Raw genomic sequence first — 26,062 nt, 5'->3', positions numbered from 1 at the left:
TGCTCAAATTGACAAGAGCATCACCAATGATGAGGGGAATGTGCTGAGGTAGGATAACAGGACAGCATCCTCAATAAAAAAGAACAATGAACTTTCTAATGACAGTTTAGTTCATTGCAATAAAGATGCTCACTGTAAAGATAGCCAGTTGTGAATTTTAACAAAGATATGGCAATACATGGGTTTTATGTAACATCATGAAAACTTGTCATTTTCCGATCTCACTTTCTACCTAACCCAGTTCTTCTGATGCCCCGTACTAACTTCTAACTGACAGATTGTTTATCCAATGTCTCACACCAGATGAGGCAAAATTTCCTCTCAAGTAAATACTGGGTAGACCAAAGCCATTGTTGCTAATCTTATTGCAAAATCTATTGATTAGCCACTGGCTCAATTCATCTCCGTGTGAAAAGGAATTGTCAAGGTTTTGGGTTGAAACCAGTCCTGATGCAGAAAGGGAAGATAGCCAATATAAAGAGGACAGGGGCAGAGGGTGATGAATAGGCTGAAGAGGGATGGGCATATGGAGCCAGTTATGGGAGGAGTAGGGATAGAGTTTGGAGACAGAGGCAGGTTGATGATCGGTGGAGGGAGATGGAGCCACGTTAGGGAAGGTGAAAATAGAGACAGCTAAGAAGGTGATAGGCAGGAACACAAGGCTACCAGTGGTGGAATCTGATCGGTAGGAAGGGTGTCATAGGAACCATTCATTCAGAGGTCAAAGGCAGATCAAATCAAAACTGTGTGGCTGGGTGAGGGAGGGATGGGGAGGGTGTGATGTGTGAGCAGTCAATAGATGGATCCAGGAGAGAGGGACAGGAACGGGGGCTGGTGGAAGGGAACGGGAAATGGAGCAAAATGGGAGGACTGGAAGTGGATCAGTGGGACAGGAGAAGGTGGGGAAGGCAATATATGAGATGAAGATTTGATGAAATTAGAAAATTCCGTATTTATACAATTGGGTTATGGACAGAATGTAAAGTGTTGTTCCTCAGGCTTTTGGGCCTTGCCCTGGCATTGAAGAAAACTGAGATGGACTGGTCAATGTGGGAGTGGGAAGGGGGTTGAAATGACATGTAACCTAGAGCTCAGATGGTCATTTAGATAGAGTCCAGATAGCTCTGCAAATCAGTTTTCTGATCTGAGCTTGGTCTCACCAATGTAGAGGAGACCACGTCGTGAGGACCGAATTCAGTAACAAGGTTGGAGGAGGAGCGCGTAACCTGGAAGGTCTCTGGTTGGGGGTGAGGAAGAAACTGTAGGAGCAAGCTCATAAGATCATGAGTGATAGGAGCAGAATTAGGCCATTTGGCCCAAGTCCACTCTGCCATTCAATCATGGCTGATCTATCTCTCCCTCCTAACCCCATTCTCCTACCTTCTCCCCATAACTGCTGACACCCATAGAGTGTTGTGTTGTGTTTGCAAGTGTTGTGCCTCCTGCAGTCACATGGGAAATTGCCAGGGATCAGGGAGAGGTGGGTGTTGAGGGATGAGTGGACCAGAAAGTCAAAGAGAGAGTGGTCTTTGTGGAAGGTGGAAAGGGTTGGGGAGGAGAGGATGTGGCCCATTATGGAATATTGTTGCAACTGACACTGACCTGGCTCATTTACTGATAAAACCCTCGTTTGTACATTTATTACATTTCAACTTGATAATTCCAAAACACTCCAGCCATGGTCCCTTATTTTGACACACTGTAAGGCTGTATTTTTTTCTAACTCCAAATCTGCGTGCACCCATTGATCCTGTGCCCACCAACAGGCATTGATTTTTGATTAAGCAGTCCATTGATTTTAAATTTATCATGTTTTCAACCCTCTTCCCATTGATTTATTTTTCCAATCTCTCGTCTCCTCCATCCCTGCAATACCTGAAGAGGTCAGTTCCACGTCAGACTTCTTAACCATCCCCCAAATTGAATCTCTCCTTCATTTACGGCCTTTCCTTGAGTTCCCAAAACCCTAACTTCTGGAATGTCTTCCCTAATTCCTCTGACCTTCAAATTCCTTTTAGTTTTGTCCTTAAAATCTTTTTCTTCAACTGAGCTTTTGGTTATCTTCTTCAGTGGTGGGCAGGAGGGCCTGTTTCTCTGCCGTATGATTTTATGACAATCTAAAATAGGACAATTAGAACTATATGGATATATAATGAGGATGAGGGTAGCTGAGGTAAGTGTGAAACCCTAGGGGTGAGAATGGAAAATAAACAATGGGAAACAAAAAAACAAAGGTAATATGTGTTAGTTCTAGACACATATATACTTGTTGACCAGCACTACTGTATGAAATTCTGGCCTTTATATCAAACAAACTAAAAATTATGTTACAGGTAAATAATTTAGTTAGACCATCCTTGAATTATTATGAGCAGTACCAGGCAATAATTATAGAATGAGTGACATCCATGCTCTTCCATTTTTTTTCATGGAGTAACTACTATTTTGTAATGGCCTAGGAGAAATTTGTTTGCTTTTGATATTATGTGGAGATCAATCAAATGTGTAAATACAGTATACCCAAGCTTTTTTGTTTAATGAATATTGTTGATTTACTTATTAAGTAATTAAATTATTGTGTGACAGGCTCTGTCCCAGTCTCATGGACTGTGTGTATATATAGGGTGGGTTCTTTTTCAGGATGAGAAAGTCTGAGGTGCGTATCAACAGAGGCCTTTAAAATTAAGGAGATGTTTTATGGATGCATTGAATTTTTTTATATGTGCCCATTCAGATATAATATCCACACCAAGCGAAGTAAAGTATTTCCACTTCCCACCTCTCAGTTCAGTCCATTGCCTCAGGTGGTAGAACTCCAAGTATTGAGAATTTGTGCAGCAGCGATTCAAGCAGAGTTCAAGATACTCACCACTCTTGGTAAAAAACATTAACTCATGCTTTTCTGCATCTTCTTCCACTTACTTTAAATCCAAGTCTCATAGTTTCTTGACTTAGAATCATGCAACACAGAAACATACTCCTCTGCCCAACTCATCCAAACCAACCAAAATGTCCCATTTGCACATGTTTGGCCCATATCCCTCTAAACCTTTCCCATCCATCTACCTGTCCAAATGTTTTTTAAATGTCATTATTCTACCTGTCTCAACTACTTCTTCTGGCATCTCGTTCCATATACCCACAACCCTCTATGAAAAAGTTACACTCGGGTTCTTTTTAAATCTTTACACTCTCACCTTAAACCTATGCCTTCTAGTTCTTAGAAACATAGAAAATAGGTGCAGAAGGAGGCCATTCGGCCCTTTGAACCAGCACCGCCATTCATTGTGATCATGGCTGATCGACTTCTTGATTACCTTCTCCTGGGAAAAAGACTGCATCAAGCACTTCGTGTTTTACTCTGTGCATTCACCCATCTGTTCCCTTCATGATTTTATACACCTCTTTAAGATTACCACTCAGCTTTTTTTGCTACGAGAAATGAAGTCCTAGCCTGCCTCGCCTCTCCTTATACTGTAGCTCAGGCCCTGGCCTCAGCCTCGTAAGTATTTGCACGCTTTCCAACTTAATGTGATCTAACCTTTCAGAGCAGCCTACCATGGGGAACCTTATCAAAAGCCTTTCTGAAGTCCATATAGACTTCCATCTATGGTGCTGCCATCATCAACCTTTCGATTACTTCCTCAAAAAAACTCAATCAAATTCATGAAACAGATCTCAAATGCACAAAATCACTCTGTCTGTTCCTAATCAACCTCTATCTTTCCAAATGCATGGATATCATATCCCTCAGAACCCTATCCAGTAACTGTTCTTTGTTTAAAGATAAAGTTTTACTGTTCCTCATTTGTAGGCCTTGCATAAGTTTATTCATCGCAAGCCTCCACTTTGTCTCACATTTGCGTGTGGCCTCACTCTGGCATTGGAGGAGGCCCAAGATAAAAAAGTAAGGGGAGTTAAAATGGCTAGCAACAAGGAGATCCATGAGGCCTTGGCGGACCGAGCGTAAGTGTTTAGTGAAATGGTCAACGAGTCTACTCTTGGTCTCGCCAATGTACAGGAGCCCACGTCGGGTACACCCGTTGCAGTAGATGAGGTTAGAGGAGGTGCATGTGAACCTCTGTCTCACCTGGAAGGACTAACGGGGTCCATGGATGGAGTCGAGGGAGGAGGTATAAGGACAGATATTCATTCATTCATTCATTCATTCATTCATTCATTCATCTCCTGCAGTTGAAGGGAAAAGTCCTTGGGAAGGGGGTGGTTTGCATGGGAAGGGATGAGTAATTTACGGAGGTAGCGCTCTCTGTGGAAGGCAGAAAGGGGTGGAGATGGGAAGATGTGATTGGTGTTGGGATCACACTGGTGATGGAAATGTCGGAGAATGATATGTTGGATGCGAAGGCTGGTGAGATGAAAGATGAGAACCAAGGGAACTCTGCCCTTGTTGCGTCTGGTGGGGGGGGAGAGCGGCAGCGAGAGCAGAACTGAGAGACACAGAGCAAACAAGAGTGAGGGACCCATCTAAGACAGAAGAGGGGAAAACCATGTTCACTGAAGAACGAGGGCATCTCGTCCTTGTGTGGAAAACTTCAGCTCGGAAGCAGATGCGGTAGAGACGCACTAAAGAATGAAGTCATTGCAAATAAATTAAAATGTATTCAGTATTTTATGAACGAAGATAATGAATGCATTGCAGTTTTGCAATGGAGTAACATGACATGGTTAATAAGCACCAACATTAGATAGAATAAACTGAGACCATTAAAGATGTAGATGACAAAAAAGGTAGCAGAAGCTGTCAGGACGTAATCACAATTTCTTGGTATTGACCGTACTCGACCAGTTCTTGTAATGTCTAATTTAAAAATTCACCAAATGTAGGCATTTTTGTTTCTAACTTTCGAACTAATGCATAACTGATGATGCCTCTCCAGTAACTGGTGCTCCTGTCCTTTCCTATTATATTTTCCCTGTCATTAGTTCTTATTAAGTTGAGCTATGATAGGATAACTGAGCACTTGCCACCTGTTTTCCAGTTAGAACTGGATGACCTTTATTGGTACCCTCCTTCAGATCGCATCTAGCTCAAATTTGACAAATGCCTCACTTTTGGCAAGTAAAAGTTGGAGATCTTCTTGTATATAACAGTTTCAGTTACAGGGCAGTGTTTCTCTTTCCTTTCTCATGTACTCAGCTATAAATTTGTTTTCATTACTGGAACTCTTCTGAGTGTTCAGCTTCAGTAATTCTGCCTCAATGGTTTGAACTGATTTTGATCGGGAAAAGTGTCTTATTTTCCTGATCGTATAAATAGAACTAAAAATATGTATGATCCAAAAGCCATTACAGACTTGTGTTTTCAAAACAATCTGGAATGAGAATTTGTCTTTTTGAAGAAAAAGTCAAAATGGAAAAGGAGGGGGTTAGCCCTGGTAGAAATGAATGGGATAAATTCAGATGAGAAGGATTTCAGAATGCATTTATGAAAATTAAGTATTTTTTGTGGAGCCAAGAAATGACAAGGGGCAGAAGACATTGCTCAGAGTTGTACATAGATCCCAAATCCTGCAGATCATCGTATAAAACATGAAGTTAGAGGTACATGTCAAGTTTTTGTACAATAATTACATGTAATCTACAAATAGATTGGAAAGCAAAATTTGCAGTAATAGTGCGGAGGACAAATTCATTGAGTGCATAAGGATTGATTTATGGACCAAAATACTGAACAAGAGTGCTGAACAATTCTGAACAAATTCAGAAGATTATTATAGAATACCTTTTTTAGATTTTGTGGAATGCAATGCAATGCAAAAGTCAGTAATTTGATCGTTAAGGGGGCTTTGTGAAAAATGACAATATTAAGATAGTTTTTTTTATAAATACTGAAATTGATTTACTTTGATCTGAAATCAAAATCATAAATCTAAATTAAGCAAACTACAAAAGTGTGAAGCATGCTAGTTTAGTTTCAGAAACTAAGAAGTAAAGACAGTAAACAAGCAAAGACTAACATTGAAATTAATTTATAGTTTACGATTAACATATTTTCTCAAAAGGCAAAAATCAACAGTCTACTGTAGTTATAAAGAGAAATAAAGGGAAAGATATATGATGCTCACGGAAGAGTAATAAACTGAATTCAGCAAAGGAGAGGAAATGCATTAATAAGAAAAGCAATGCGGAATACGAGAGGTGGATGATGAGTTCACAAACACAGGTTGAGAATGCTTCTATGGCGATGTAAAAACGAATAGATCAGTAAGCTAATGAGACTATCCTGGAGACTCAAATAAGAGAAGATATTGTCAATCATAAGGAAATGGAAGACAATTTAAAAAAAATATATAGTCATCTTCACAGAAGAAGACAGCATGTTTTCCTGGATATAATGGAAAGCAACGTGTCGGGAGTGGAAGAAGAAATCATTAGGACTGAAAAGCAATAAATCCCCAGGACCTGATGACTTGCACCCTAGAGTTTTGAACAAGATAGCTAATGAGATCGTGGATGCACTGGTTGTCATTTTAAAAAATTCAAACTGGAAAGTAGCAAATAGATGTAGCTATTTAAGGAAGAGGGAAAACAGGGAAGCACTGACCAATTAGTCGACATTGGTGATGGGGAATATGTTGAAATCTATTATTAAGAAAAAGGTAACAAGGCGCTTAAAAATAATAACAGGATTAGGCAGAGTCAGTATGGGTCTATGAAATGTTTATCATGTTTACAAATTGCTGGAATTTTTGATGTTGCAAGTAGCAGCATAGATAAGGAAGCGGCCGCTAATGTGTATTTGGAGTTTCGGGAGGCAGACCCTGAGACACCACACGGACGATTATCAAACAAAATGAGAGTACAAGGTAATAGGAATAATTTTGAATGTGGGACTTGGGGATGGGAGATGAGCATACGAATGAGTGAAAAAGGTAGTGTGACTGAGGTTGGACAATGGGAGAAATAGGTAAGTAAGCATTGGGGTGGGGAATATGCACAGGAAAGAGAGAGGGGGAAAAAAACAAGGTAGTGGCCTTGTCAGACTGCTTATGGATATTGTGTACAGATTAGGTCTTAGAAACATAGTAAATAGGTGCAGGAGGAGGCCATTTGGCCCTTCGAGCTAGCCATTCATTGTGATCATGGCTGATCCTCCACAATCAGTAACCTGTGCCTGCCTTCTCCCCATATCCCTTGATTCCATTAGCCCCCTCAAAGAGCTGGAATAGCTCAGCGGGTCAGGTGACATCTCTGATGGGTGATGAGCGAGGATAGACTAGCAGGTAATAGAAAGTAGAATCTAAAACACAAATAAATATAGACATAGTACAAAAAAGGTTATCAAAGGATGAATGTCCATAACTATTCAAAAAGAAGATCATCTTAGAGAATGAGAAACTATCCAACTCTCTTTTAAATTCATCCAGTGAATTGGCCTCCACTGTCTTCTGTGGCAGAGAATTCCACAAATTCACAACTGTCTGGGTGAAAAAGTTTCTTCTCACTTCAGTTTTAAATGGCCTCCCCTTTATTCTTAGACTGTGGCCCCTGGTTCTGGATTCCCCCAACATTGTGAACATTTTTCCTGCATCTACCTTGTCTAGTCCTTTTATAATTTTATTCGTCTCTATAAGATTCCCTCTCATCCTTCTAAACTCCAGTGAATACAAGCCCAGTATTTCCAGTCTTTCCTCATATGACAGTCCCTCCATCCCGGAGATTAACCTCATGAACCTACGCTGCGCTGCCTCAATAGCAAGGATGTCCTTCCTCAAATTAGGAGACCAAAACTGCACACAATACTCCAGATGTGGTCTCATCAGGGCCTGATACAACTGCAGCAGGACCTCTTTACTCCTAAACTCAAATCCTCTTGTTATGAAAGCCAACATGCCATTAACTTTCTTCACTGGCTGCTGTACCTGCACGCTTACTTTCAGTGACTGGTGTATGACACCCAGGTCTCGTTGCACTTCCCCTTTACCTAATCTGACACCATTGAGATAATAATCTGCCTCTTTGTTTTTGCTGCCAAAGTGGATAACCTCACATTTATCTACGTTATACTGCATCTGCCATGCATCTGCCCATTCACTCAACCTGTCCAAGTCACCCTGCAACCTCCTAACATCCTCTTCGCAGTTCACAATGCCACCCAGCTTTGTGTCATCTGCAAACATGCTAGTGTTAGTTCTAATTCCATCATCCAAATCATTAATATATATTGTAAATAGTTGTGGGCCCCAGCACCGAACCTTACGGCACTCCACTCGCCACTTCCTGCCATTTTGAAAAGGACCCGTTTATTCCAACTCTTTGCTCTAATGCTCTAATTTCTCCAGTGCTCTAATTTTGCTCACCAACCTCCTGTATGGTACCTTAGGCTTTCTGAAAGTCTAGGTACACTACATCCACTGGCTCTCCTTCGTCCATTTTACTTGTCACATCCTCAAAAAATTTCAGAAGATTAGTCAGGCAGAATTTCCCCTTCATAAATCCATGCTGACTTGGACCAATCCTTTTACTGCTATCCAAATGTGCATTATTGCCGCTTTATAATTGACTCCAGCATCTTCAGGTGAACTGGTCTATAATTCCCCCTTTTCTCTCTCGCTCCTTTCTTGAATAGTGGGATAACATTAGCTACCCTCCAATCCACAGGAACTGATCCTGAATCTATAGAACATTGGAAAATGATCACCAATGCGTCCACGGTTTCTAGAGCCACCTCCTTGAGTACCCTGTGATGTAGACTTTCAGGCCCTGGAGATTTATCAGCCTTCAGTCCCATCAGTCTACCCATTACTATTTCTTGCTTAATGCAATTTTCTTTCAGTTCCTCTGTCTCCCTATATCCTCTGTCCTCTAATACATCTGGGAGATTGTGTCTGCCTTTATGAAGACAGATCCGAAGTACCTGTACAACTCTTTTGCCATTTCCTTGTTAACCATAATAATTTCACCTGTTTCGGCCTTCAAGGGACCCACATTTGTCTTTACTAATCTTTTTCTCTTAACATACCTAAAGAAGCTTCCAAGTCTTGTGAACTAAGGAAGGATGTACTCGCAATTGAAGGGAGTGCAGTGAACATTCCTGGAAGCCAGTGAAGGCTGGCAATGAAAATGAAATTGCCAATCCCTAAAAAGCACCAACATCGTCTTTGAATGATTGAGGAAAATAGTGTTTGAATATCAAGATCCACCCGGCACAGAGAATATTCCGGCAGGTTATCTGTGACTTGAATATGTACTGAAGGCACCAAAATACCATTATCACTATCTCTGCAAAACCCTCCAACCATGCTGGTGGGTTAGTTGCGCCAACATTAATCTCCTCTATAAAGTCCAGATCCCAGCACTGACGCCCTAGTTACACTTAGTTGGCACGCAAAGAGTTGCCACGCTCTGCCACCACCTTGCCATCCCCTCTCTCATTAAAATGTACATGTCTTAGGGTTTTGACAGGATGGATGCAGACATTATCTTATTCTTGGTTAGTGGGTCTGGAACTACAGTCCCAAAATAAGAGGTTGGCCATTGAGATCTGCACAAAGGGTGCAGGCTAACTAAAGGTGGCTGTATCATGCAAACCTCTCTACCTCATCGGGACTTCTGAGGCTGTTCGGCGGGTCGAATTTACCCCCTGCATCTTGGGCTCTGAAACTCTGGCCTGGCCGGAGATGGCAGCTCCATCCCCATAGCCAACCTATGAGGCTGATGGGCCAGTATCTCGGCTCCTTGGCGGCCTAGGTGGCCCTTTCCGGTATCGTTTGACTACTCTCGGAGGTTGTGACCTCTGTTGTCCGGCAAAACGGATAACCCCGAAAGGCTCTAGATCCAAGGGTACCAGAAAATCGGTAGAGGACTTGTGTATATTGATTCTTGGCATATCACTTGGCATATCTCAGCATACCATGCTTCCAGTGGAGAAGGAACAAACAAGATAGAATTGTGAATTTTGAGGCCATGTATTGGTAACACATCGAAACCTTGCATAAAATAGTAGAAATGGTGCACCATCTCACAAACTACCTAAAGGCCCATCCCATCAATCACCTGGCCTGTTTGTGGAAGAGTCATGCTTCCCTTGTTAAATCTATTAGTCACCTTGGAACCCATATAACCTGTGAAGTGATCCTCAATGCTGAGAGACTGCCACAGGAGAGGTATACAGAAATCTAAGCATTGTTGTTGTTAACGGCCTCCAATTCAATAATGATTTAATTTGCATAATGTTATAGCTTTGTAGTTGAGATAACATTTGAAATTTTACCTTGATTCAAAGTTGAAATATTTACAAAGCTACATGTGATAAAAGTCCCTTGGAAGTTGATGTTTCTTACTTTGCATTCACAAACACGATATCATTCAGCCTCTTGTCTGGATAGAGGACAATGAATCATCCTTCAGAGGTTACAGTTTAATTGTCGTAAATTGCAAAGGTCCTGTGTTTTTGCTGGAAACAGTTCTTGACTACAGGTCATTAGCTCATGAATGCTAAAGTTGCTGAGTAAGACGATCATGGTATGATTGAATGTCCAACAATTATACGTTTCTATGAACCTTTTATTATTTATCTTGTTATATGAATTAGGTTTATTTTTCAACTCGAGTTAAATTCTTTGATGATGCAGGTGGCAGCATAGGACTAGTTACGAAATCAACATGCAGAAGAAGGACTAAATCCAGCTATTCATAAGAGTATTGAGGTGATGGAAAATGTATATTGTGCTGTGAATTTTTTTTAAACTGTGCGCGATCACAAGCTTTCACAAATCATTTAAGGATTCTACAATGGTGAATTGACCATATTACATGCTTCCAATGAATCATTTTGAATTGTTGTCACTTAGTACACTGGCCAAACCCCCCCTGCATTTATGCCAAGAAAAGGCCCTCTGGTTCTTCCTTGAACTTCATCCGCCACCAAGAAGGTCACAAGGCTCTCTGGTTCTTCCTTGAACAGAGACCAAATCAGTTTCCCTCTACTAACACTTTCTTCCTCCTCCTGGAGAAATTTGTTCTCACCCTCAATAACTTCTCTTTTGACTCCTCTCACGTTCTTCAAGGAAAAGGTATGACCATGAGCACTTGCATAGGTCCCAGCTATGCCTAACATTTTTGTTTGTTACTTCGAAGTCTTATTCCAAACAAATGCTGGCACCATCCCACAATGTTCTCCGCTACATCGATGACAGCATCGTGTTTCCTTCTGCACCCATGGAGAACTCATTGATTTAATTCATTTTATCACTATCCTCCACCCTGCCCTCAAATTCATAGACCATATTTGACATCTTTCTTCCCATTCTTGATCTCTCTCTCTCCACCACAGAGGACAGACTATCGACTGAAACCTACGACAAACCCACCTAGTCCCACAATTATTTGGACTATGCTTCCTCTCACCTTGCCTCTTGCCCTTCTCTCAATTTCTCGCATCCACCGCATCTGCTCCATGGATGAGGCTTTCTATTTTAGGTCATTTGAGATCTTTAGTAAATGTGGTTTCCCTCCTGCTGTCATAGTTAGAACCCTCACCCACGTATCCGCTGTTTCCCGTAGATCTGCTCTCGCTCCTCCTCCCCCCAGATGGAACAAGGATGGAGTTTCCCTTGTCTTCACATTTCACCCCACCAGCCTCTGCATCCATTTTCCACCATTTCTGCCACCTCAACATGATCCCACCAACAGTCACATCTTCTCATTCCCATCCCTTCTGACTTCTACAGAGACCGCTCCCTCTGCAATTTCTTGGTTCACTTGTTCTTTCCCACCGAAACCAACTCCGGCCCAGGTACTATCCCCTGGATTTCCAGTCACTCATCATTTTAACTCCCCTTCCCATTCTCTTACTGATAGAGTGAGGTCATGATCAACCAGGAGGAACAGTATCTCATGTTCCACTTTTGTACCTTACATTGAACTCTCCAATTTCAGGTAACACACCTAAAAACAACCCACCCACTCCTTCTCACCCGCCATTTTGGACTGCCCTCTCTTCCCTGTGCCCCACGTGGATTCACACTTGTTTCTCCCTTTACCCTATCCTCTTCCACCTATGTTTATTCCTCTGGCTTCACAATTCTGCCTCTTCTACCTTTATCTCACACTTTTTGACTGATCGTCTCTGGCCTTTGTCCAACCCTTTGCCAATCAACCACCCCTCCCCCCACACCCCCCCAACTATCATTTGCCAGGCTTTGTCCTGTCCCCACTTCTCTTCCACCTTCCCCCCATCCCCCTCCAACCAAGATCAGTCTGAAGAAGGGCCCTGACCGGAAACATCATCTATTCATGTTCTCCAGAGATGCTGCCCCATCCACTGTTACTCCAGCACTTTGTGGGATTTTTTTACTTGGATTTTGTAATGGTGGGAGACTACTGAGAAAAATAAATGTTGGTTAACAGCGCATGCATTTCAATGCAAAATATAAGGTAATAAGGCTGGAGAGTTGCAGCTAGAAATACCTATATGGGTTTCTAATGAAGTGTTAAGTTTGGAAATGCTCAACAAATACCAGGATTGAGCATGATGCACTCAGATAGAAAGCATTCAGAATGGTATGTTGACAGCGTTGTTTAAAGATGAAATGCTGGTAAATGGATGCCATGGCAGGCCAAATGGTGGAATCTAGTGGTTTGAGTTAAGAAGCAAGTGAGGCTGCCTCATTTCTGTGAGGGAGATAGAGAAGCAGATCTGCGCAGAATTCCAGATATTCACTAGAACTGTAGAATGGTAATATTGGGGTGGGCTTGGGGGGCATCACCTATTCCAGTGTTGATTGGAGCATATGGTGATGAAAGGGAGACATTTTTGAAATGTGTTCAGGAAATGTTCCTTGATTTGTTAGATTCAGTCCAAACTGACACAGCCCAATTGAGAAAGTTATTATGTCCAGATTGATAATGGAGAAGGTAAAAGAGCAAGTAGAACGGCAAGCAATGGCAACTGGAATTGAATGTTGCACCTTAGGAGGACTAATCAGGGTAGGACAGGCGCAATGAATGTTAGGACCCCCTCAAAAATTGAGCAACAGGGGACCTTGGTGTTCAAATCAAAGGATCCCTGAAGGTGGCAGCGTAAGTGGAGTCATGGTGAAGAAGGTATGAGATACTTCACTCTTTTAGTTGGGGCATTGAGTGTAAGAGCAGGGAAGTTTGGGCACACATTTATAAAACATTGGCCAGGCTACAATAATGTTCTTCCTGGAGAATTGCAGCCAAATCATTGCACCAGAGAGGGTGTAAACGAGGATCACCAGGATATTGCTGTGGATGAAGTGTTTATGAGGAAAGATAAAAACAGGGTAGACTGTCAAAACATTTTTACCTGGGTAGAAATGACAAAGACCAGAGGATGGTTCTTTAAGATGAGAGGGGCAAAGTTTAAAGGAGCTGTGCAGGGCAAGTTATTTTACACAGGAGGTGGTGGATGCCTGGAACATGCTGCCAAGGTTGATTGTGGAGGCAGCGTTGATTGTGGAGGCAGCGTAGAGGCAAAAGCCAATGTTGCAGGCTGAAACAACATCAAATCCTATTCTGCTTTTTTGTTTCAGAAGTTTACGTTTTGGTTTATTATTATCACGTGTAGCGAGGTGCAGTGGAAAGCTTTGTTTTGCATGCTATCCAAGCAGATCAGATGAACCATACATAAATACAATCAGGTCATACTTGCAATAGAGTAAAGGGGAAGATTCAGAGTGCAGAATATTGCTCTCAGCACTGTAGCGTATCAGTTCGATGGACAAAGTCCAATGTCTGCAATGTGGTAGAGGTCAATCGGACAGTACCCTAACTTATGGAAGGACTGCAGAAGCCTGATAACGGAGGGGAAGAAGCTGTCCTGAGTCTGGTTGTGCGTGCTTTCAAGCTTCTAAACAGTCTGCTGGTCAAGAACAGGGAGAAGAAGGAATAAGCAGGACAAGTCTTTGATTATGTTTGCTGCTTTTCTGAAGCAGCTTGAAAGCTAGCATGAAAGACCGGAGAGTCTGAGTTAGTTTTCCTTGCAGAGGTGGAAATCAGAGACGGATTAGAGACCAGATAAAAGTATTAAAGTAGAGATTGGTGGAAATTTTTTGTCTTGGTGGATGTGTTAAAGCTAGAGAGCATAGCTTTGGGTAAGGGGTAAAATATTTAGAGGAGATGTGAAGAAAAATGTTTTCACCTGGAGTTTGATAGGAATCTGGATACGAGTTGTTAGGGTCATTGAGTAGTATAACACAGAAATGGAGATGGGTTGGCAAGTCATTTCATTCACATTCAGTTTACATTTTATATTTATTTTATTTACATTTCTGGCATTCCATGGTGCTTTGGAGAAGGGATGGAGGTCATTAGCGGGCCAGGGGTGTATTGTCATTTCATTATCACGTGGCTTCTGTTGGTACAGAAAACCGGATAATCCAGAATGGCTCTGGAACCGAGGGTGCCAGAAAATCGGTTCAACCTGTTTTATGTACATTGATGACTTTGGATGGTAGAGTATAAAGTACAGTAAACCCTAGTTATAATGGACCATGGGGGGCAATGGTGTCCGTCGTTGCTGATTGGCCGTTATAACTGAGTAAGGTATTATCATTGTATGTAGTTGAAACAAAGAACGGCAAATGACGGTTAATACACAAAAGGGCACAAAGTGCTGGAGTAACTCAGCGGGTCAGGCAGCATCTGGAGAACATGGATAGGTGACGTTGGGACCCTTCTTCAGACTGATTCAGTCTGCTGAGTTGCTCCAGCACTTTGTGTTGTTTTACCTTATAACGATGACGCTGGTCTGCACCAGCGAGCCCTTCCTCACCCAACGCATATTCTGGTTCACTTTGTAGTCCCTGGGGACAGCGCTTTCTTCAGGCCCCTGCCACTGATAGGACGCGCTCAGTCACTGTGGGGTTCTCTCCCACAAGCTGCTGCTCCAAGGTGGAGTATGTCGGTGTAAAAATTATGAATTTGTAAAATCAAATGTTGGGAGGTCTGTCCTGACCTAAAATGTCATCTATCCATTTTCTCCAGAGATGCTGCCTGACCCGCTGAGTTATTCCAGTACTGTACTTTTGCGATTTTTTAATGTTATGTTAAAACACAAAGGAGTTTATAGCTGAGATATGACTCCCAAATTAAATGATCACACTGAAAGAAAGAATTCGAGAATATCCTTCAAAAGTATGCATTATTCAATGACTTTGTTGTCAGCATTCTTACTTCCCTTGGCTGCATCACCATAAATCAATGTCTGCATAGAAACTGCAGCACGCACAGGTCATTTTAGACAACAGATCCTCATACTGCACAGGAGTCTATTTTTCCAGCCTCTAATTACTTCCTCCGTTATGTAAATCTTGTTTTTTCCTGTATTATGTTTGTCTTAGTCAATCCAGTTGATAGTAGCCCAAATTCTAACATACTCTTGGTAAATTATTCTATTTCAAATTTATTAAAGTCCATTTTATGACCCCTTGTAATTATGATATATTATGCAGTTTGTAGCATTACAGTCCAATGACAAACTAGCATTGCTTTTGATTTGTCGCATCACTACCAAGGCGTTGCACTTACATTGGTATTAGTTTATTCTTGCCATGTGAACAGGGATACAGTAGAAAAAACTTTTGTTCAGCATGCTCTCTAGATAAATCATCCCATGCACGAGTGGTAAAGAGAAAATGAACAGAGTGCAGAATATGGTGTAACAGCTCCAGAGAAGGTGCAGATAAAAAAAAAGTGCAAAAAGTCTCAACAAGGTAGATTGGAAGATATGGAATTAATCCTTAGCATAAGAGACGACATTCAAGAGGCCTGATATCAACGGGGAAGAAGCTGCTCTTGAATCTGGTGATACGTGCTTGCATAATATTTAAATCATACTTGACAGGCGTGGACCCATTGGGTCCAAACCTCTCCCGCAGGCCCAGCAACCCTCCGTCCAAACCTCTCCTGCGGGCCTGGCAACCCTCCCCCAACTGACGACCCGTGGACCCGTTGCTGGCCGGGGACTCTCCCCCGGGGCCGGGTGTGGACGAGGGGGGTGAGGTAAGGGGAGAGGGAGCCACTCACCCTGGCCCCGGGCAGCCATCGTGGCGTAAAGAGCGACTCGAGGACCTGTTGGGTGCAAACCTCTCCTGCAGCGATAGCTCAACGGCGACCGCCATTGTTTTGAGCGGGAAGAAGCCCCGGCGGACAATCAGCGTGCTTTGAGCGTACGCGCGGATCCGGCAGCCATCTTACATAAGTATTAGAGTCAGTTATTAAAGATGGGATAGCAGCACATTTGGAAAGTGGTGAAATCATTGGACAAGTCAGCATGGATTTATGAAAGGTAAATCATGTCTGACGAATCTTATAGAATTTTTCGAGGATGTAACTAGTAGAGTGGATAAGGGAGAACCAGTGGATGTGTTATATCTGGACTTCCTGAAGGCTTTCGACAAGGTCCCACATAAGAGATTAGTATGCAAACTTAAAGCACACGGTATTGTGAGTTCAGTATTGATGTGGATAGAGAACTGGCTGGCAGACAGGAAGCAAAGAGTCCTTTTTGGCAGGCAGTGACTAGTGTGGTACCGCAAGGCTCAGTGCTGGGACCCCAGCTATTTACAATATAAATGATTTGGACAAGGGAATTGAATGCAACATCTCCAAGTTTGCGGATGACACGAAGCTGGGGGGCAGTGTTAGCTGTGAGGAGGATGCTAGGAGGCTGCAACGTGACTTGGATAGGTTAGGTGAGTGGGCAAATGCATGGCAGATGCAGTATAATGTGGATAAATGTGAGGTTATCCACTTTGGTGGCAAGAACAAGAAAGCAGACTATTACCTGAATCGTGGCCGATTAGGAGAAGGGGAGATGCAACGAGACCTGGGTGTCGTGGTACACCAGTCATTGAAAGTAGGCATGGAGGTGCAGCAGGCAGTGAAGAAAGCGAATTGTATGTTGGCATTCATAGCGAGGGGATTTGAGTATAGGAGCAGGGAGGTTCTGCTGCAGTTGTACAGGGCATTGGTGAGACCACACCTGGAGTATTGTGTACAGTTTTGGTCTCCTAATCTGAGGAAAGACATTCTTGCCATAGAGGGAGTACAGAGAAGGTTCACCAGATTGATTCCTGGGATGGCAGGACTTTCATATGAAGAAAGACTGGATAGACTCGGTTTGTACTCGCTGGAATTTAGAAGTTTGAGGGGGGATCTTATAGAAACTTACAAAATTCTTAAGGGGTTGGACAGGCTAGATGCAGGAAGATTGTTCCCGATGTTGGGGAAGTCCAGAACAAGGGGTCACAGTTTAAGGATAAGGAGGAAGTCTTTTAGGACCGAGATGAGAAAGTTTTTTTTCACACAGAGAGTGGTGAATCTGTGGAATTCTCTGCCACAGAAGGTAGTTGAGGCCAGTTCATTGGCTATATTTAAGAGGGAGTTAGATGTGGCCCTTGAGGCTAAAGGGATCAGGGGGTATGGAGAGAAGGCAGGTACGGGATACTGAGTTGGATGATCAGCCATGATCATATTGAATGGCAGTGCAGGCTCGAAGGGCCGAATGGCCTACTCCTGCACCTATTTTCTATGTTTCTATGTTTCTATGTAACATGGCCCAACTGTGCAGGCGTGGACACTTTGGGTTCTTATTGTGACGTCGAACACGGAGGTATTACTGCGCAGGTGCGGCTGATGAGCAGGGCAAGTAGAAAAGAGATTTATTAAAGTTTAAAAAGTGATTTTTTAAAGTTTAAAAAGTGAATAACTTTTAAAATATGAAAACCATTTGAACCGCAGGCCAATGGGTGAGTAAGATGGGCCAGAAATTGTTACCGTTTTGGCTGTATTTCGGGTACGCACAATCAACCAAAGAAAGAAAGAAACACACAAACAGATAAGATGAGAGTTTTAGTAATATATAAAACCTTTACAATAATAACCTCCAATGATTCTGTAGCAATTAAATATCATCATCAATTCTAAGTATACCATCACACATTAATAAACATGGTATATTGGCACCAAACCAGAGTCCCATGAACTCTATGGTGCCCACTCTCAAGCACAATGTATCCATGAGTGATTATCAGAAGGTAATTTCTTCAAATTATGTCATCAAAGTGTGGGAATCTAGAGCAGCATTTTGTCATTTCAGACCTCAAAATTAGATTAAAGCCTTGTACTCCACACCGAATACTTTCTATCGCTACGCGATATTGAGCTAATAACCTTCTAGATGTTCTGACCCTAATGTTCTGCACAGAATTCCCTGCAAAATGTAGCATTTCAAATAAATCCTTACGTAAGAGCAATATTGCCAGTCTGGACTACCTCAACAAGAACCTCGACTGAACTGGCTGATTAAACTTCTCTCACTGCTGGAGTAACTCAGCGAACTAGGCATCATCTGTGGTGAACATGGATACGTAACCTTGTGGGTTAGGACCCTTTTTCAGACTGATTGTAGGGAGGGGGTGGGGGGAGAAAGCTGGAAAAATTCAGCCACCTGTCCATGTTCTTCACAGATGCTGCCTGACATGCTGATTTACTCCAGAGCTTTACATATTAAAAAAAAACACAGTTTCTGCAGTTCCTTGTTTCTATTCTGTTTTTGGATAGATTCTGTAACCTACTGCTCTGAGAAATCTGTGATGCACCACATTAATTTGCCTTCCATAGTATCTTTACCAGTTTAATTTGTCCTACTGATTTGCAGATTAAGATCACCTCTGATAATCGCAAATTCCTTTAAATGACTTTGATATTTATACACAAAATGCTGGAGTAACTCAGCAGGTCAGGCAGCATCTCAGGAGAGAAGGAATGGGTGACGTTTCGGGTCGAGACCCTTCTTCAGACTGATGTCAGGGGGGCGGGACAAAGGAAGGATATAGGTGGAGACAGGAAGATAGAGGGAGATCTGGGAAGGATGAGGGGAAGGGGGAAGAGAGGGACAGAGGAACTATCTAAAGTTGGAGAAGTCGATGTTCATACCACTGGGCTGCAAGCTACCCTGGCGAAATATGAGGTTCTGTTCCTCCAATTTCCGGTGGGCCTCACTATGGCACTGGAGGAAGCCCATGACAGAAAGGTCAGACTGGGAATGGGAGGGGGAGTTGAAGTGCTCAGCCACCGGGAGACCAGTTTGGCCAACGCGGACCGAGCGCGGGTGTTGAGCGAAGCGATCACCGAGCCTGCGCTTGGTTTCGCCGATGTAAATAAGTTGACATCTGGAGCAGCGGATGCAATAGATGAGGTTGGAGGAGGTGCAGGTGAACCTCTATACTTTCTGCTGGAGTAACTCAGCAGGTCAGGAAGCATCTCAGGAGAGAAGGAATGGGTGACGTCACCCATTCATTCTCTCCTGAGATGCTGCCTGACCTGCTGAGTTACTCCAGCATTTTGTGAATAAATACCTTCGATTTGTACCAGCATCTGCAGTTATTTTCTTACACTACTTGATATTTATACTTTGTCATCGAGAAGCAATACTTTGGTGGCCTATGTACTATTCACACCCTTGTTTTCCTTCCCATACTATTAATTTTATCCATCCATGGATGCATATGAAGCTATCTATGTATTTATGAACTGTTTTCACCTCTTTTGAGTGGATGCATATTGCTGTCTAATATACTAAATATGTCTTCAAGGTTAGGCGATCATGGCTGTCAAGTCCTTATCAGTGTTATTTACTTGGCTGCAGAACTGAAACATTTGTCATTGTCTGTCACAATGAGTTTCCCCTGAAGGCACTTGCGTCTGGAGTTTATTTTGCCAATAGTTGAAAGATGTGACAGCTTCCAGAGGAGATTCTTCTAAGTCACTTGATGAACAGTTCAGTGGACAGCATCTGGCAATTCAGAGAATAAAATATGACCATTGGCTTTCAAGTTAGAAACTGGAAGCTCTCTGTGGTTTGGCATATTTTTGCATTTGTATTACTAATGTTGATCCAGGTTTAGTATAATACAGAATGTTAACAAAGTATTGACTGACTATTTATGTTTGTCCAAAGTCTGTATATTAAACTTTCTCTGGTTGTATGAAATAACATTTATTCTTATTTACAAATATTTCAATGGTACAAGGTGCCACTTCAGTGAGTTACAACAGTGAAGCATGCTTTTATTTTAACTTTAAAATTTTAAACTTTACTTTAGAGACACAGTGTGGAAACAGGCCCTTCGGCCCACTGAGTCTGCGCCGACCCGCGATCAGCCTGTACATGAAGTGCTTTGGGAGGTTGGTTATGAAGCATATCAACTCCTACCTCAACAAGAACCTCGACCCATTACAATTTGCCTACCGCCACAACAGGCCAATGGAGGATGCCATCTCATTGGCTCTCCACTCTACACTGGACCACTTGCACAATAAAAACACATACGTCAGGCTATTGTTTATAGACTACCAGTGTTCAATGCCATCATCCCCTGCAAACTGGTTACCAAGCTCAAGGAACTGGGTCTCTGTGCATCCCTCTGCAACTAGATCCTCGACTTCCTCATCAACAGACCACAGTCTGTTCGAATTGGCAAAAATACTTATTCTTCAATAATCATCAGTATGGGAGCACCTCAAGGCTGTGTGCTCAGGCCCCTGCTCTACTCACTCAAGACTCACAACTGTGTAGCTGGACACATTGCAAATTCCATCTTCAAGTTCGCAAACTGAAGCAGGAGGAACCAGTACCAAGAAATCCAGTCTACTAAACAACCTTGACCCACTGCAGTTCGCCTACCACCACCATAATTCCATGGCTGATGCCATCTCCTTGCCCCTATACTCATCCCTGGAACACCCGGATAAGAGAGACACCTACGTCAGACCTGTTCATAGAATGTATCACTGCTTTTAATACCATTATCCCTTCCAAGCCAAACTCGTGGAAAATGGAGTCAACACTCATCTTTGAAACTGGATCCTCGACTTCTGACCAATAGACCCCAATCATTGAGGATTGGGGACAAATTATCCTCTACGATAACCCTTAACACTGGTGCTCCACGATGATGCGTTCTCAGCCTCCTCCTTTACTCTTTATGCACTCACAACTGTCCCACCAAGTACAAATCCAGTTCAATTTACAAATTTGCCGACGACACAAGGACTGGATATCAAATAATGACGGGACAGAGTACAGTAAGGTGATTGAGAACCTTGTGACCTCATGTCAAGACAACAACCTTTCTTTAGTTTTTAGTTTTGGAGATACAGCGCGGAAACAGGCCCTTTCGGCCCACTGGGTTCGCGCCGACCAATGATCCCCGCCCATTCACACTATCCTATACCCTTCTAGGGACAATTTTTACATTTAACAAGCCAATTAAGCTCCATACCTGTATGTCTTTGGAGTGTGGGAGGAAACTGAAGATCTCGGAGAAAACCCATGCAGGTCACGGGGAGAACGTACAAACTCCGTACAGACAGCACTCGTAGTCGGGATTGAACCCGGGTCTCCGGCGCTGCATTCGCTGTAAGGCAGCAACTCTACTGCTGCGTCACTGTGCCGCCCAATGTCAGCAAGGCAAAGGAGATAGCGATCGACTTCAGGAAGCTCCAATACATACTCCAATACATATAGACAGTGCTGAAGTAGAGATGGTTACATGTTTCAAGTTCCTAGGCATAAATATCACCAGCGACTTGTCCTGGACTAGCCATATCAAAGCAATGGCCCAGAAAGTACACCTACACCTCTACTTCCTTAGAAGGCTCAGGAAGTTTGCATGTCCCCAACAACTCTCAATGCTCAATAGAACGCATTTTACCGAGACGCAACACAGCATTGTTTGGGAACATCAACATCCAAGACCACAAGAAATAGGGGAGAATTGTGGACGCAGCCCAGTGTGATAAACACAAACCAACCTCCCATCCACCGACTCCATCTACAGTACACTTCATGCTGCCTCAGCAAGATTACCAGCATAATCGAGGACGAGTCTCACCCTCTTCTCCCCTCTCCTAAAAGGCAAGAGGTACAGAAGAGTGAAAATGCATACCTCCAGCTTCAGGGACAGTTTCTTCCCAGCTGTTATCAGACAACTGAGCCATCCTATCAACAACTAGAGAGCAGTCCTGAGCTACTATCTACCTCATTGGAGACCCTCGGACTATCTTTAAATGAACTTTACTGGAGTTTATCTTGCACTAAACGTTATTCCTTTTATCATGTATCTGTCCACTGCGAACAGCTCAATTGTAACCATGTATTGGCTTTTCGCTGACTGATTAGCACGCAACAAAAAGCTTTTCACTATCTCAATACACATGACAATAAACTAAAACTAAAGTAAACGATATACAGAGAGGAAGTACCTAATGGCTAGAGGGTCCCAGTCCCAGGAAATGGGCTATACCATTCGGAAAAGAGATCAGGTGCAATGTCTTTACCCAGAGAGTGGTTCACCTATGGCATTTTCTACAAGAAGGCAGTGGAGGCTGAGTTATTGAATATTCTCAAAGGAGGTACATATATTTCTTAATGCAAAATGATTCAAGAGCAACAGGAAGGATGTGAGAACAATATTCTGAAATGGATGCTCAACTATAATTCTGTTAAATGGTAGTATGGAGCTAAAGGGCTCCATGGCCTAATGCTAATCGTATTTACAGTTTCTGTGAATGACACACAATATGGTTAATGACAGATATTAATGAGGTACGGATGCAGACTAGAGTATATCAATAGAACTATGCTTATTTGAATATTGCATTGAGGTTTTTGATATCTGTGTAAACCACTTGATTTCTCATTTTCAATACTTCGAAATTTAGTGTATTTTAAGACGTTGCACTTTGTGGGGACGCCACTAAGATATTTATGTTGACTGCGCAGCCTTGGAATATGATATGAAATGGAAGTGCTGTCAGTTGAACCAAAATGACCACCACTTAGCAGGCTACGGAGATAAGCTACTCAAAGTCTGTTCAGTGGTATTCAGTTGTCAAGCAGTTAACTGTGATTGTGGTTAGAGGTGACTTGCAATAAATATATTTTTTTCTTTCATCAGAGGTACATATACAATAAATGGTGTGCTATCATGGCTTAATATTAGAATCTTGACGGAAGTAGATATGGGACGTTCCTAAGCTCTATTCTGCATCTCCTTTTTAAAATTAAAATTTGCAAATCATTCTGGTATTTGTATAGATATCTTCCGCACCTGCACTAAATTAACTGTCTCCTTCACACACACACACACACACACACACACATATATAGAAACATAGAAACATAGAAAATAGGTGCAGGAGTAGGCCATTCGGCCCTTCGAGCCTGCACCGCCATTCAATATGATCATGGCTGATCATTCAGCTCAGTAGCCTGTACCTGCCTTCTCTCCATACCCCCTGATCCCTTTAGCAAAAAGGGCCACATCTAACTCCCTCTTAAATATAGCCAATGAACTGGCCTCAACTACCTTCTGTGGCAGAGAATTCCACAGACTCACCACTCTCTGTGTGAAGAAATGTTTTCTCATCTCGGTCCTAAAAGACTTCCCCCTTATCCTTAAGCTGTGACCCCTGGTTCTGGACTCCCCCAACATCGGGAACAATTTTCCCGCATCTAGCCTCTCCAACCCCTTAAGAATTTTATATGTTTTTATAAGATCCCCCCTCAGTCTTCTAAATTCCAGCGAGTACAAGCCCAGTCTATCTAGTCTTTCCTCATATGTAAGTCCCGCCATCCCAGTGATCAATCTGGTGAACCTTCTCTGTACTCCCTCTAAGGCAAGAACGTCTTTCCTCAGGTTAGGAGACCAAAACTGCACACAATACTCCAGGTGCGGTCTCACCAAGGCCCTGTACAACTGCAGCAGAACCTCCCTGCTCCTAAACTCAAATCCTCTTGCTATGAATGCCAACATACCATTCGCTTTCTTCACTGCCTGCTGCACCTGCATGCTTGCTTTCAATGACTGGTGCACCATGACACCCAGGTCACGTTGCATCTCCCCTTCTCCCAATCGGTCACCATTCAGGTAATACTCTGCTTTCCTGTTCTTGCCGCCAAAGTGGATAACCTCACATTTATCCACATTATATTGCATCTGCCATGCATTTGCCCACTCGCCTAATCTATCCAAGTCACTCTGCAGCCTCCTAGCATCCTCCTCGCAGCTAACACTGCCACCCAGCTTCGTGTCATCCGCAAACTTAGAGATGTTGCATTCAATTCCCTCGTCCAAATCATTAATATACACTGTAAATAACTGGGGTCCCAGCACTGAGCCTTGCGGTACCCCACTAGTCACTGTCTGCCATTCCGAAAAGGACCCGTTTATTCCTACTCTTTGCTTCCTGTCCGCCAACCAATTTTCTATCCACCTCAACACTGAACCCTCAATACCGTGTGCTTTAAGTTTGTACACCAATCTCCTATGTGGGACCTTGTCGAAGGCCTTCTGAAAGTCCAGATATAACACATCGACTGGTTCGCCCTTATCCACTCTACTAGTTACATCCTCGAAAAATTCTATAAGATTCGTCAGACATGATTTGCCTGCCATTCGTCAGACATGATATATATATATATTTACATTTTTACATTTATGTTTACATTTTTAGAACTTCTGAAATTATATCCCACCTTCCCCCACAGAATAAATCTACAATTTAACTGCCAAGTGAGAAATCCACTCTGCTGGCATATGCTAGCCGATTTCTTCCACTGTCTTTGCGGGAGTAAGTAAATTAAAGCATATGTTATTATTGGCTCCAATATTAATTAACATTTGGGATGATGGCTACCAAAATAAAACATATGGACGTATAGACATGATTCTCAATTCTACTTTGTTGCAGGCAGAAGATTGAAGAGTTGGAAGCTGAGAGAGGGCGTCTTGATGAAGCGAACAAGGTCTTGGAAATGAAACTGGATACGTGCACCCTTCAGGTACAGGCAGGTGGGGTCTGGGAGAAGTGCACAATAATAACATATGCTTTAATTTACTTACTCCCGCAAAGACAGCGGAAGAAATCGGCTAGCATATGCCAGCAGAGTGGATTTCTCACTTGGGAGTAAAATTGTAGATTTATTCTGTGGGGGAGGTGGAATATAATTGCAGAACAGTCCTAAAAATGTAAAAGTAAGTGAGTTGTGTTTTCCAAAATAGCACTGTTATGATTTGGGAAGGAACTGCTTGAGAAAGTGATGGACAGAAATTCAATACATCCTTTGCAAAAGCAACTGGATACATACTTGAAGGACAATAAGAAAATCAGGTGCAGTGAGTTTAGGGCAGGTATGGATACACTAATTGGATAGCTCTTTCAACGAACTGGCAAAAGAACAACAGGCTAACTGTTAACCTCTATTTTAGCATTACTCTGATTTTAAAATATTTCTTCTCTTATATGAAGGGACAAGTATTTTGTTTTACTTTATTCCTATCATTGCTTAGTATTAATTTGACTTCCAACTAGTTGCAAAGAGTTTTCTATTTATAGATCTGATCTGATTTTGAAGTGTTGTTCAAGTAAAAATAAATAAAAATAAACTGCAAAACAGTCATTTCACTTTTTTTTCTGAGCCAGAATTTTACAATACCCTGCCAGACTAAAAGTGTCACTTGCAATTGTTAATTTAGTTAATCACAGGGAGAGAGAGAAACAGCACAGAAACAGATCCTTCATACCATTAAATCTGCACTGACCATTAAACACCCATTTACACTAATCCTAGTCTAATCCTATTTTATTCTCCCCTCAATTCCACCAGTGACCTTCAGATTCTACAGTTCACTGGGACCTATTTACAGTGGCCAATTATCTTTACACATTTTTATTGTGGAAGCCGGAACACCTGGAGGAAACCCACATGGTCTCAAAGAGAATATGCAAATATACACACAGTGCAGCAAAAACCGAATTGAGCCCTGTTTGCTGGGGCTGTGAGACAGCAGCTCTGATACCTGCACAATTTTGCCATCCCAGTTAAATCATGCCTTTAAAAAAGATGGGTTCGTTAAAAGTACTTTGCACTGCAGAATGCTTGTTTGGTTTTGCATGCTTAAGCTCCTCCTGCTAATCAAGTATAGTGCACCAGAGACCCGCTTGAACTTTTTTACTATCTTTTAACTTATTATTTTGGCTTGTCTTGTTAGCACACTAAATAAAA

At 42.4% G+C, this 26,062-nt stretch overlaps 1 protein-coding gene across 1 annotated transcript in view; it reads left to right on the top strand.

Annotated features, from left to right (window-relative positions):
- The first annotated feature begins 6 nt into the window (after positions 1–6).
- Positions 7–26,062, top strand: part of LOC144590555 (mitotic spindle assembly checkpoint protein MAD1-like) — a 139,898-nt gene continuing 113,842 nt past the window's right edge. The window contains exons 1-2 of the mRNA XM_078395082.1: positions 7–48; positions 24,748–24,838. Of these exons, the coding sequence (XP_078251208.1) occupies positions 24,812–24,838 (27 nt within the window). The 5' untranslated portion in view covers positions 7–48; positions 24,748–24,811. The remainder of the gene's footprint in view (positions 49–24,747; positions 24,839–26,062) is intronic.

The sequence above is a fragment of the Rhinoraja longicauda genome, unplaced genomic scaffold, assembly GCF_053455715.1.
Source record: "Rhinoraja longicauda isolate Sanriku21f unplaced genomic scaffold, sRhiLon1.1 Scf000204, whole genome shotgun sequence".
NCBI lineage: Eukaryota > Metazoa > Chordata > Chondrichthyes > Rajiformes > Arhynchobatidae > Rhinoraja > Rhinoraja longicauda.
This window is presented reverse-complemented; position numbering and strand designations above follow the sequence as displayed.